Source organism: Arachis stenosperma, chromosome 2 (assembly GCF_014773155.1).
Source record: "Arachis stenosperma cultivar V10309 chromosome 2, arast.V10309.gnm1.PFL2, whole genome shotgun sequence".
NCBI classification, from domain to species: Eukaryota; Viridiplantae; Streptophyta; class Magnoliopsida; order Fabales; family Fabaceae; genus Arachis; species Arachis stenosperma.
In genome coordinates this window covers 100,548,382-100,563,172 of record NC_080378.1, presented here as the reverse complement: position 1 = coordinate 100,563,172, position 14,791 = coordinate 100,548,382, and the positions used below count along the sequence as shown (strand labels likewise).

Sequence of the window (14,791 nt, the reverse complement as noted above, 5' to 3'; positions counted from 1 at the left end):
TATCAGTGTTTATTTAAATAAGTTTATTACACCGCTAATAACTTTTTATATATATGAGGATATTTTATCAGTTCAACCATCGATTATTCGATTCATAATACAATATAACGAAAACAATTTATAGAAAGTTTTATCGAAATCAGATATTAATAAGGATGCATTTGATGAATATTTTGTTTATATATTTTGAATAAATATATTACATTGATTTTCCAATATGTAAAATGTATATCAAATAATTTTACATTAACATTAACCTTTTTTAAGAAAATATCTATAACATATAAGCTTTTAATCTAACGGTTAGTTAGTCACAAAAAAAAATCTAACGGTTGTTTCTTTTTTTTAAAAAAAAAATATACAACGAAAAGCTATTTAACATTTTTTTATATAAACATGGGCAAAAACATCCAAGAGAAAACATAGATGATACGGTCACTACTCTAAGAAACATGATTCCAATCAAAGCTGCAAAGAAATTAAGAGAAATATAAGGAGTAATGACGAAAATATATGACAATTATATTGTAAATTATGTCCATATAAGACTAGTCTATCCGTATAAAAATTTGTTTCTCTAAACTTATGGTGGAGGTTCTAGCTCTCCAATCCGTTGCAGCAATTCCAAATGGCTAATATCAAAGGTCTCGAAGAATGAAGATAAATTGAATTTTGAAGACACTTTTTTTGTTGACTAGTTATAGCATTGAAATCCTCAAGAATACTATCTTACCACTCAACTGTTGAATAATTTTTGATACTGTATTAAACTGCCGAAGCTATTCTTGAATGCTTAAATATACTCTTACGAGATTTTATTTTTCATTATTAGTGCAGTCCTTTATTCTGGCAACAATAAAAAAATTTTAAATTATGTGTTATGTGAATCTCGTTACCCTCTTTCCACGCCAACATTAGAACCCCACCTATACCTTCTGGGTTGACTAAAAACCAATTCAAAAAAATCACACATCTTCAACTTTTCTTCCACGAGACAAGGTTGATTTTTTGTTTCACAAATAAAAGCAACATCATCCCTTAGAGGGTATGGACTGTTAGGAGTCTCTCCAAACCCTAACAATTCTAACTTAAGACTTTCATGGTCCTTGGAGTGCCAATTAAAAGTTGGCATCCTCCACCTTATAGCAATCTGATATGCATTCTTTAAGCAAATTTTCTTCAACACGTCAGCATTTTTCTTCCCTTTATTCCTCTTTTGACTCCCTGCAACCACTCGTTTATTTTCACTGTTCTGTCTAGCTAGTTGCTTCAAATTTGGTTTCTTGCCTTCAAATTTTGATTTAGCCGGCATAGCAATAGCTCGCTGTTCCACAATCATAGTATTAGAAATTTTTGCCAGTTAATTAAAGGGTGAAAATAAGACAGACTTTACTCCTAATAGACTAGACCTATCATATAGTTAATTATCCTAAACTTAACTTGTAGCTTGCTATAAACTCTTTTTTATAAGTGTTAAGCGTAGCATGTTGTGGAGCTTGTCCTGACTTGAGATATGTTAGAAGGGCTAACAAATTTTATTTACAAAAAATAAAAAATTTAAAAATATTGTTTTAAAAAATTATTTTTTAATAAAAATTATTTATATATAATATACTAAATTTAATGTTTGCAAAAAATTTTAAACTTAAAAAATATTTAAAATATACAAAAATATTTATAATAAATAATAAATTTAAAATATCTAATAATTTTATTAATGATAAAAAATTATTTATATATTTATTTATTTGCTAACAATTCAAAAAAACTTGATATGCCAATAAAACTAATTAATATACTTAAGTCTAATTTATTAACGTATTAAGACTTTTATAATAACTTGAGTCTAGACTTATTTTGTAATATTCAGGCCAAAAAAGCTATAATCCTTTAACAGGCTGGTGCTATTTCCATCCCTATTTCCAGCACTATTAGAAGGTCATTGCTTGACAATTCAATCCCTACACAGACTACCCCTTGTCCTTCGGTTTGGGATCAATTCCTTCTTCCATTATTTTTTTTTTCCACGGTATTTTTCAACTCGGCAGGTCAAGAACTAATCCGCCACGATACTGAGCTTCATTTAAAAGTTTGTTGCTGACCAATGAATTAGTGCATGTACAAGGCGGGATTCGAACCCTGACACTTACTTAAACAGACTAGTGACTACTAGATTAATTCTTTCTTCCATTATTGGTTTACGGTTGTTATCTAGCATGCTTAGGCTTGAGAAAGCCCAACTCTTTTCATGGCAACTGGAAAAGACCCAAAGCCATTTTTTCTATCCAATCGCTTACCAATCTGATGGGCTTTTAAAAAGATACAATATTGTATGTTTAAAGGGTGGAGTTGGTGGAAAGAAAATAAATTTTCTTAATTAATGATCCAATGGCAACAAGTGAACAAAAACATATTTGCTTCACGCAAACATGGATTAAAGTACAAAATCACTCTGACCCAAAAAAAGAGTACAAAATCACATCTGTATTTAAAAAAAAAATAGCCAAACAAAAAATGAAGTCATTCAAAAAATTTAAACATGTTTTTTATATTTTAAATGTTAAACCAAACATATCCTAAATTATCTAATATCCATTTTGTTTGCAGCTATTCTTCACTAAAGTATTGTTAGGGGAGCCAAGTGGCTGAGAAGAGTTAAAAACTCGAGTGTTAAATTAAAGATCACAAAATTGGCTGGACAACATAATTTTACTCAAATCTTACGACTAAACGTATATGAAATTTTTCAAATATATATGCTTCACATAAAGGAAATTGGGTTGGACTACTATAAAACTAACGTTTTTTAACTAAGAAAATTTTCACACAATTTATTTTGAAGCCAACAATTAAAGGGAGAAGTAAAGAGAGAGAGGGGGGGGGGGGGGGGGAAGGAAAAATGTAAGTAAACTGATTGTTGATAGAGAAGAAATAAACACTCAACCAATGTAAAACTTTTAAATCACACTTGAAATTCCAACACATATTTATCTTTTCCATTGATTTTTCCTTCAAATAAATCATGCAAGAATCCAACAAATCCTCTGTTACATGATTTGTTAATTAAGAGATTGCATAATAACGGGGGTAGTAAAAAATTCAAACAAGTCTTGGTCATTAATTTTAGAAACGAGAGGTTCTTGCATCATCAAAATACAGGTTTTTTTATTTTGTCGGATGATAGTTTGGACAGCCACCAATCTTTAAGTTTTACATTATAAATTTACACATATTACTTACTTACACACCTAAGATTTTTAAGAATTCTTATCCACAACTTGACATTATCAAAATTCGAACACAGACGTGCTAATGTGTCATCTCAACTACACCTCAGTTGTGACTTCTAACTTCAATATGATGTTCTCTTCGTGTAGTGTAAGGGTGGCAATATGTATCTATGTGTGGATATCTGATCCGCGCGGATAAAGTAAGGTGTGGATAGGGTTCTCGTGCGTGTCAGATAGGGTGCTTCAACCCTACCCGACCAACCTGCACCCTATATATGTATATAGTATATGTTTATATAAAAATATTTTTCAAGTAAATATTGAACCAAAAACTTCTCACTAAATACAAAAGATTCTTAGTCATTAAAAAAAGATCATTAATTGATAATTTAATACGTTTTTTTTTTTACATAAAAGTCAGTTTTATTTTAAATTATCATCAAGTTATATAATAATGTTAGCATCTTATTTATAACCCGTAAGTAGGGTCAGGTACCCGCGGGTTAAGAGCGAATAGGATTAAGGTTGGGATATTCTCCACCCGCGAGTAGGGTAGAGTTGATGAGTTTATATAAAAATATCAACTCACGGATAGAGTTAGGGTCGGCTCTAAATCCACTCCTAAGGGAAATAATGGCACGTGACAAGGCGATGAGCCCACATGCAGCCCATGTAAAATACGGGCTGAGCCCATGAATGAGTGAGGAATAAAAACTCTCCAAGTGGAGTATTAAAGAAAAGAAAGAATTTAACCAAAAAAAAAAAAAAGAAAAAGAAGAGAAAGAACAATAATGCCTTTAAGACCACAAATTGCAAATTGATTTTTTGATGTTGGCATATTAGGGAGACATGGAAGGTAATAATTAGATTGCAATCTACTAGCACATGAGAACAATGGCAAACAGAAAATCTTATAGTATCTCATCCAACCATAATGTAAACAGATTAAAAAGAAAAAAAAAAAGGAAAAAAGATACCAAATCATACATGTATCTGATCAATTTAATTAGCCAATGCATTTATAGCAAAGGAATCATAAACATTTGGCACACTATTTTTAATCAACTTATCTTAAAAGTAGTAAAAGAGAAAAAAAAACTATATAACAATTAAAATGACAAAAAAAAAGGAAAAAAGAAAAAGCCAGCTAGCACACATCAAATAAAAAAGTGGGGGAAGTATTTACCACTATCCCCCATATATGATACAAAAGTATTGAAAGGAAAATGTGATTGTAGCTGAACTCTAATAATATACTTAGTAGCAATGGTAGAGACGAGTGAGTCAGCTCGGTGTCTAGTGATGACGGTGAAGAGGCGGTGGTGCGACGGCCGCAGGATGCGGCGGAGGCAACGGGGGCTTGCATTGATAGCACTTGGCAAAGAGTCCAAATGTGTCAATTTGCCTAACAAAGTTGGTCATGCTGGCCCATCCTCCAAACCCAAACCCAACCACAAATATCCACACCACAATGAATGCATTGAATACATACATTGCTGTCCAACTTGGCATGAAGAAAGGGGGCTTCTCTGCAGCATTCTGTAACAAAAAATTAATTTTTAGATTTACATCTTTTTTTTTTTTTTGGTATGGGGGTGTCCCTACAATACTATTGCATTACTCGGAAAAATCCGAGAAAAGGGAAATGATCAATGATGCCAAATTGGGAGATTTGATAAGATTGTCAAACAGTATTATTGGGTTAAAACTCAGATCAACTCAGAAGGTCCCTACTAATAATAATGTACCATCACATGTGGGGTTTGGTTTTTTTTTAGGTCACTCTCCTAGATTGGGATTTTGCCTAAGGTGTGTTGTGTGAGAGTTGGATTTGAATCCTCTAAATTTTGATTTTTATTTTAGATAATAAAATATAATTTTTTATTATTTATTTTATAGATGAGACTAAAAAAATATGAAAAAAATATTTAATGATAAAAGATCACGTTTTATTCTTTAAAATAAAAATTCAAAATTTTGAGAATTTAAATTCGTGTGAGCCATTATGCTAACTCGCATCTTAAGCTAAGTTATATTATTAAATAAAATTAGAGATTCAATTTAAGTAGAAAGTATAACATAATATTGCATACCATATATATACTCACCAGTATTTTCATTTCAATAATAATAGACAGACAATGACTTAAAAAAATTTAAATTTAATATTCATAATTTTATTCATGTGATATTATATATTTATTATATTTAATATTATTTAATTATTTCAATGATAATTAATGAATAAGATCATTTTAAACTATTTTAAAATAAATTTTTATCATCCCCTAAATTTATTTATTTTTTCATTTAGCAAAGGTGGGAGAGAATAATAAATGTCTTTTTCAAAATATGTTATATCACCTACATTATGTTTAGTTTTCTATTTTGGAATCTCAAGCTTGTGGTCTAGTCTATACTCTATAGTCTAGGCAAAACTCTAGAAATTAAATTAAAGTAGTTTTCGGGCTATTAAAGTTTTTGACTTGTTTTGCAAAAGAAATTTAATCAACCATAGAATCAGAAACATGAATGAATAAATAAATAAGGTGAGAAAATTGCGATCATAAGTCACACTCCACCAGCACCGTACAGATCTACGAATATGAATTATTGGGGGAAAGAGATCAGTCAACAACTAACAACAGCTAAGCAGATTCATATAATAGTACAACAACATAACTGTACCAAATAACTAAACGAAAATGACCCTCTACCACCCTAAAATTCTTCTTTCAATATTTATTTCCATATATCCAACTCTTAAATGCTCACACTCAAGAAATTCTGAGATATAATTTGTTATGGGCTACTTTATTAATTTCTTAGGTTTATCCCTAAAAAGTAAAAACATGCATCTAAAAAAGTTGAAAAGTTTTAGACAACTAAACTCTTTTATCAGAACCTTATCTTAAGAAGAGTGATGTTTGATACTCTTATTGCTTACGAAGAGGTTTTGTTATAAAATTTTTTCTGATTTTTTCTAAATCTTTGACAATTGAAGATAGAGATCTATACCCTAAATTTCACCAAAGAAATTAAATTAATCAATCATAAAATTCCATATATATTTCCCCCATAGTATATATCACTAGATTAACTCTATCTTAGTATAAAAAATCACCATGACCAAACTAAATTAGTCAAGTAAAATTCATTGATAATAAGCAAAAATTAAATATTACGATTCTCTTTTTGATAGTTATTGATATCAAAAAATGATAATAAAAAATAAAATAAGGACCAAAGAAAAAAAAAAGTAAAATTTTCACATTAGTAAAACTTCACATGAAAATATTTAGAATTATCTTAATGTGAAAATATAAGATCAAATATTAACACATGTAATAAGATAATCGACTCGATAGAAAATATCTTATTCGGTTAAATCAATTACATGATATGTGTTAATAATTGAATTTGTATTTTTATTCAAAGACAATTCTAAACATTTTCATTCAAATGTTCACTTTTCAAAGGCAAAAATTTGGTCATCTTTATATAAAGTTGATAATTAAAAATCGTTAATTAATAACTCGTTTAATGAGTTACAACTATTAAATTCATATGAAGACAACGGCAAGAGTAGAGAAAATTATCTATTTTGATGGAGGGCACACAATAAAACCGAGACTCGTGAAGGCAATTTTGAAAGAGGTTGAGCAAGATTACATATTTCTGACAATGAACCCACAAATTAAAACACATAGAATATGGTAGATAGATTGGGAGTGATGGTGGTAGGGTCAATGAAAAATTTACCTGTCTGGCGGAGGCTTTTCTGTAAGTAAGCATATGAGCTAAGGAGGGGATGATGTAGACAGTGAAGCTAACAAGCAGTGCCCCAACAGCTGAGTTTATGGGCCCAAAAAATGGGAAGATTATTGCCAAGAACCATATTGGTATAACCACTGGCAGCCTCGCTAGTGCCCTTAGACATATGCTCCTTGTGTCGTGCATTCCGATCACCTTCTCCCATACGAAATACAGCGGCGTGCACGCGAATCCGAACGTTATAAACTGTGCATCAAAATTAAATTCAATCATTCATATCTATTTAACTAACTCATTCATGCAAAATTCTCCTACTAATAACATCTTTCCAATAACGATGCATGTGTTTCATTCATTCATTCATTATCATTATACACTTATCATATGAGGTTTATTAAAAGAGTAACGTTAGATAACCAATATTAATAATTTCAACTATAACAAATTATCAATTAAATTCAGCAAGTAAATTAAAAATAAACTTTTATTGAATTTAAATTTTAAATATTTTTTTTTAAATAAGTTTCAGATATTTTTATTTTTAAGAGTTTTGGATCTTTTATGTTTAATATTGACTACAATGTTAAGTCTTAAGATTTTCTCTTATATTAAAATTAGTGATTAAAATTATTAAAAAAAATTAATATTTCTGATTTTTATTTTATATATATATAATGACTAAAACTAACGAAATATCGATTTCTGAAACCCTGGACAATTTTTCTGTAGCATAAACAAGTACAGGCTGAGTAACGAGTTCCATATTGTGTGGGTAGCTAAAAAACATATATAACGGATCTATACGGAAAAAATAATGTGTTCATGTCAGATTTCACGCCGTCTTTGCATTCTAATCGAGAAGATGAAAGGTTTGACTTGATGCACAAAACACATTCACATTATCATAATCTTATTGATTTCAACTATATATATATATAGAATAGATATATTCAAATAATTATAGCTTAGGTGTCTCATGTATGCATATACTAAAATATTTATTTATGCTTTCCAAGCGCATCAGCACTTTAAACTAAATTATTACAAATTAAAAAATTATTGCAAGGGCAGTTAGTAATTCAGTGTACTTGTTTTAGTTGAAAAAAAATGAGTTTAATTTTGATGTATTAAAAAATATAAAATATTTTTATAGTTGTATAATTATATTTATTTTTTGGATAATTATTTATGTTGTTAAATATTAAAAATATTTTTTTATTTATATAATATTATATAATTAAATGCATGTATAAAATTTATATTGACAATGCATCAAAATTAAATTCAAAAGTAGTGCTTATTGCTAGTTTGGTATCATTTTTGAATGAACATGTTTTTTTTATAAACTTCGTTGAACATTTTAACTGTAAACATAATTTAAGTAAAAATATAATTTAAAATGTAAATCTAAAACAAAACTATACTTCTGTAGAAAAAAATAGAGTTTGCAATATGTACGTAAACAAGTAGAAAATAGTCAAACTATTCGAATATACACGAAATACTAATTAAGTAATGTGCCAAGGGAATTTAGACATAAATAAGATGTGTTAAACTTAATAAGAATAAAAGAGTTGAAAAAAATTATAACATAAAATACACTAATTTCACGTAATCTTTTATGAGTTTATCTTAAACATATATGAACATAAACCCAGCTCAAAAGTTAGCGTTAATTAGTTGTCACATATTGATGTACTCATTAGTGTTTTTCATTTGTGAATTTCTCTAAACTAAACAGTACCGCACCATAAATTAGAAGATGTGACTTTTTGACTTCTTTTTAAGCAAAGAAAAGTGGAATGAATAAGAAAAGAAAAGTAAAGTGAACACTAATAATGAGTGGAAAAGGTTTCTCTAAACTGAAAAAATGAAAAAAGTAAAAAACAAAAACTGAAAATTTAATTACTATTATAATCTTATAATATTTTATATTAATAATTAGATTTTTTTATTTAACCAATCTCCTTATTTTAAAATAAATGAATAATTATAAGTAATATATGCATACCTGGTGGATGAGCATAAGGATAACGGCGGCGTCACGGGAACGGTTTTTGGGGAGCAAAGAGAAAGCATTAGAATGGTTAAGAAGCTGATCACCAAACGCCCAATAAACGGCGGCAGCAGAAGGAAGCGTTAGTGTGAAAACGTAGAGAGTGGCCAACAAGTATATATACTTGAACTTTTGAGGCTTCCACATGGCATGCATAATCTCTCTGCAACAGTGTTGTTTTTCTCACAATTATTACCAACATTAATAATCACATTAATTAAAAAAAATAAAAAAAGACATAAAATTTAAAAAAATATATTATTTTTTGTTAATAATTAATTAAAAATAATTTATATCCATATTTATAAAAATTTTATACATAAAAATATATAATTTATATCTATATATATTTATCAAAATTTACATATATAAATCAATACAATTTGTATATATATTTTTTAAAATTTTTACATATAAATTAATGAAATTATTTATTAAAAATAATTTAGTATTTATATTAATTAAATAATAACAAAAAATACTAAAAATTATTAATCCCCAAAATTTTTTCTTTCTAAAATTGGGTGTTTTTATTGTCCGTCTTGGAGTTTTGGGAATTTTGTTTTCGTTTGACCAAAATAACATGTTCATGAGATTAGGCTAGAAGCCTAAGACTAGGTACTAGGTAGGTTCGGTTTGGTACAAAAGCATATTTATTAGCAGGGTAAATTGTAAATTTTGGATTGAGAAATGCGTTTGTTTTATTTATTAAAAAATATTAAAATTAAAATTTTAATTACTTTAAATTTAAGAAAACTTTTTTCAAAAAACTAGTTTAATTTTATTGAAAAGTAGTTATTTTGTAGGTAAAAAAATCCCACGTTTTTATATTTAAAGTTGAAATATATTCCAAGACTTAGCTATCAACAGTCAGAGAAGTAGTTAGTAGTTACACAAGCATATCTATAAGATCCAAGAAATAAAGTTCCACAAATATTAAATAATATTTTGGTCATTTAAATTGTACTTTTTATCCCTTCAAATAACATGATATTGAAGTTATTCTTTCAAATAAAATTTATCAAGGTTAGTAACTTACAACTTTTCCAAATTAAATACCATTTATAAAAGATTTAAGAAAAAGGTAAGAAATATTCTCAAAAGTCATAATAATAGCAAAAAAAAAAACGTCCAGAACATAATTTCTCATTAATCTCAGTATAAATTAAATAATTGACCATTCTGCTTAATTTTGATGTGGCATAAAAAATGAGATATAGTAATAATTTTCAAGTAAATCCATTTATTCAAATAGGTTACACAAAATATATTTAAATTTTTCTAATGAAACAATATATTATTAAATATCTATATAAGATTAAAAATTTTGTTTTTTCTTTAAATAAAAAAATATTTATTTATTTACATGAATTTTGGCTTTGAAGATGGGCGGCAAAAAGCTGCAAAGAGAAGGCATGTTGAAAAAAATGGAAGAAATATGAAAGAAGATAGATAGATAGATAGATAGATGAATGATGATGAAGAAGAAGAAATGAATATAGTTATTATGTTCTTACACAGTAACAGCATGTCCACCAAACGTGTATAGTATGTTAGTGGCTCCGGTGAAGTAAAGCACTAGCTTTGTTGGACCTGAGTGCGTCACATTTTCTGCCTGTGTTTTGTTTTTTTGAAACACCATCATTATTTCGAGTAACATGAAACAACATCATATCATATCATATCATCACAAAATGTTAATTTTGTCATCAAAGAAAATAATAGCATTACATCAAAAATCACTTTTGGCAGTAAATTTTTAGCCACAGTAATAACTTATATTTTTGTCACAATTATATATTTATCATATTACTATATGTTATAACGGCAATTAATGTTTATTTGCTAATAAATATATTAACAGTTATTTTTATTATTTTTAAAATAAAATAAATGATCGTTAAAAATTTTTTTTTAGTAGTGTAGAATATGAGAATTTTATCCCATAAGTCGTTACCATTGACTTTAATCACTACTATTTCAATAACCATACAAATAAAAGAATTCTAAAAATTTGATCTATTTCCATATATATCTTTCAATAATGAATTTTTACCTGGCCATGAATGAGCGCTGCTATGGCTAAGTACCAAGCTGTGTAAGTAGTCATTCCAAGACCCAGAAATGACCATATACGATAATTGTGGAATGAAGGTATGAACACGGTGGTTGCACAACAAGCTCCAAATATGTAAGTCCAAGTTCGTTTGTCCAATTTGTCATTTATGTAGTATATGTTACTGTTTCAATTTGCATCAATTAGAACCAACTAACCATATCGAATTAAAAAAAAAAAAAAACTCAAAAATGAAAAATAAAAACCATGTGTATAAAAAGAAAAGGCTCACCTTGCACATGCTATAAGCTGTATCACAGATCCAAAGAGGAGGAAAGTACAATTGAAGGCTAAACCCGCTGCTTTCCAATATGGACCCAATAACCCATCAAGCACTTCAAACCACTGAAATTCCATGACAATATATAATTTTTTTTAATCCTTCATTTAATTTTAGTGATTAGAGTTTCTAATAAAAAATTATAAACTAATTAATTAAGTACCTGAATGACATGGTTCTTGAAGCTAACATTTTCCTTTTCTTTTCTGGTTCTATACTCAACATAGAGTACACTAATTAGATATGCAGTCCAACTTCCAACTATGCCATAAAATATTTGAAACAAAATCCCAGAGAGCATTCCCAATTGAGAGAAAGAATATGGCAGAGTCAATAGCACTTGAGCCACCTATAATAAAAAATAATTTTAATAATATTAAGAAAATTAACTTCAATATATTATTTCTCAACTATGTAACTAACACTAGTATTCCTAGTATATTTTATACTATTAACATAAAGATATTATTTTCCACCTCCACAGCTTAAATTAATTAAATGATTATGAAAAATATTTTAAGCATTTTTTTTTTGGAATATAACTCTTAAAAAGTAACTTTGATAAGTTAAAGTGGACTTTGAACAAAAAGCGATTGATTTCACATAATTGGAGTTGGAATCTTTTTTTTTTATATAGTTTATAAAAATTTATTTACTTGATTTGAAGCACAGCTGAACCATGCATCCCAAACAGAACCACCATGCCAAAGGAAGCTCTTAACACTGAACATAGAGTGATCTTGTTCTCTCTCTTCACCTTCCCTTGTTGTTCCACCATTGACACCACCACCACCACCACCACCACCTTCATGTTCTGTTTCGTTGAAGCTGTTGGTGGTGGCTACTATTGCTTCCTCTGCTTGTTTCTGAGACAACATTGTCCTTTCTTATCCACAAAGAAAAAGGAAAAGAAAGAAAAAGAGTGTTGTGTCCAAAATTCCTTCTTGGTGGATCTGAAAATACACACATAAAAGGACAGAAAATAAGACAAAAAAAATTGATGATATAATATATATTCCAATAAAAACGCAGCCCCAGAAAATGAAAGACCCCAGATCCAGATATCTGGAAGGAAAAAAATTCTTTTGAAGAATTCCCATAAAAGAACAAATAAAAAAGATTAAAACTTTAAGTTCTTCCCCACACAAATCCAAAAGAAAGAGATGTGGGGAATAGAGAAGGAAACAGAAAAAAAAAGAAGAATATTTTAAAAAAATAAAAAAAAAAAAGAAAAAGTAGCATAGTTATTTAGTTAGTAGTACTCTTTAGTCTTTACAAATGTTTTGAACAATAACATAACACAATCCACAAACCTTAGCTTGATATGTCTCTTTCTTCAAAAGCTTGAAGAAGAAGAAAGAAAACTCAGATACTAATAATGTTGTACACTTTCTCTTTGTACCAGTGTTAGAAACATAATAAAATGAAAAATAAATTTTTTTTTTTTTTGGTTGAGAATTGAAGATTATAGTACACTGCAAAGTGGTGATGGAGGGTAATATTGATGATGAGGACTAAGGACTAAGAATTTTGTTTCCCTCATTCATAGAGGGAAAGAAAGAAAGAAGCTTTAAATGCAAGGGAAACCAAAATCAAAATCTTGAAAGCTTTGATGAGAATCTGACACTTACCCTTGTACGTTGTGATGAAAAAAATCTTAGGTAACAATAAATGCCGCCACCAATTGGCACAGAAAATTGGCAGAGCAAAGAGACTGCTATGGAGGCCGCAAAAGCAGGGAAGAAAGAAAGAAAGAAAGAAAGAAAGAAAATAAAAAAAATGAGCTGAGAAATTTTCTGAAATGTTGCAAACTTTGGTGTTAAAAAGTTCGGAGAAACTGAACTATTAAAGACCCTTTTCGTTACTATTCAACTAGATATACATATATATAATTCAAAATAAAAAAGAAAAAGAAAAAAATATTGGGTGGAGGTGTTTTTGTTTTGTTATTATAATAATAAATATAAATACATTTATTTATTATAGCTAAAAAGCAAAGTATAGGAAGTGAGAGAAAGAGAGTGAAGCAAGCAAAGCGAGTACTGTGTAATAATTCTTGTGTTTGCTTTTTCTGCCTCCCCCTATTTATTTCTTTATTTTTTTACTTTCTTAATTAAAGAACTCTCTGAATGGAGAAAGGAACAGTACACAGAAGAGAGAGTGATGAAAACTGCAATTCACTGTTTGTTCCTAAATTCTGATTCGATTCTTTCTTCTGGTGGCGATGATGATGAAGACAGAATTTTTGGAGATCAAAGGGAGTAAGGGACATATATGATATCTGGATTTCGTTCTGATATAAAATTTTAACAACTTAAAATTAAAGTTCTTATGTATTTCTATTATTATTACAACAGGCTAAAAATCTAAACGGCTAAAGATCTAAGATTAATATTAGAGTAATATACTAAATAAGGTTTTTAAAAAAATTTAATCGAATAATTTAATTTGCAACAAATTTTAATTATTACATTAGTTTTTAATCTTTTATTTTATTAGACATTAATTTTTATGTCATATCTTAATAAAAAATTAGACAAATCGACCTCTATTGTTATTTACCGAAAATATAAAAGTTTTCAAAAGTTTTTAAAATTCTCATGTCATCCGTCCTTTCATGTAGATGAACAATTTGATTACTACAAAAAATTATCACCATAGCGATTAATTTAGTAATTGATTTTCAACCAAATATCAAATTCATGCCAAATAATATTGGCCGCTAAATCGGTCGCCGGAGTATTTAGGGTGTGTTTGGCAAACACGTTGGAGAGGAGAGAAGCACGTTTGAGCTTCTTGAAAGTTTCATTTTTTTATTTGGCCATTTTTATCGAACGCAAAAGTGATTCTGCTTCTAAACGCACGTTTAGAAGAAGCTAAAATTTGTAGCTTCTGCGTTTCACTTTCATGGTTGCTTGTTGTCTTTGGAAAATTAGGTGAAATTTTATTTCTTTTTTACTAACCCTACCCTTCATTTTCTTCTATAAAAAGATACTGAGTAACTATTACTTTCATAATAATTTTTTGTAGTTCTTCTTACTTTTTCATAGTTATTCATTCCAAATTTTTTTTCATTAAAATAGTTCAAATTTGTTTTAATCACTAGCAAATTAAATATTTCAATTTTTTTATTATGTTTAATACTCATTTTTATATTTTAATTTTTATGTTTTTTATTGTATTTTTTACTTATATTTTTTATTATATTTTTTATTTATATGATAAATATTTTTATATTATTTGTGTAGTGTTCTGATTTCATTTATTATACTATTTTTTATATGTATATTTTTTTATGAAATTTTTTTTATTTTTGTTTAGCTTTTTTATTTATT

General features: G+C 28.2%; 1 protein-coding gene across 1 annotated transcript; it reads right to left on the bottom strand.

Annotated features, from left to right (window-relative positions):
- Positions 1-4,204: 4,204 nt before the first annotated feature.
- On the bottom strand, positions 4,205-13,304 carry LOC130961593 (auxin transporter-like protein 2). The gene is made up of 9 exons (XM_057887552.1): positions 13,088-13,304; positions 12,113-12,409; positions 11,620-11,805; positions 11,409-11,521; positions 11,117-11,300; positions 10,578-10,675; positions 9,016-9,223; positions 6,993-7,250; positions 4,205-4,769 (listed from the first exon to the last, which is right to left on the bottom strand). The coding sequence occupies exons 2-9, from the start codon at positions 12,332-12,334 to the stop codon at positions 4,527-4,529; spliced, it is 1,512 nt and encodes a 503-aa protein (XP_057743535.1). The 5' UTR covers positions 12,335-12,409; positions 13,088-13,304; the 3' UTR covers positions 4,205-4,526.
- Positions 13,305-14,791: the final 1,487 nt, after the last annotated feature.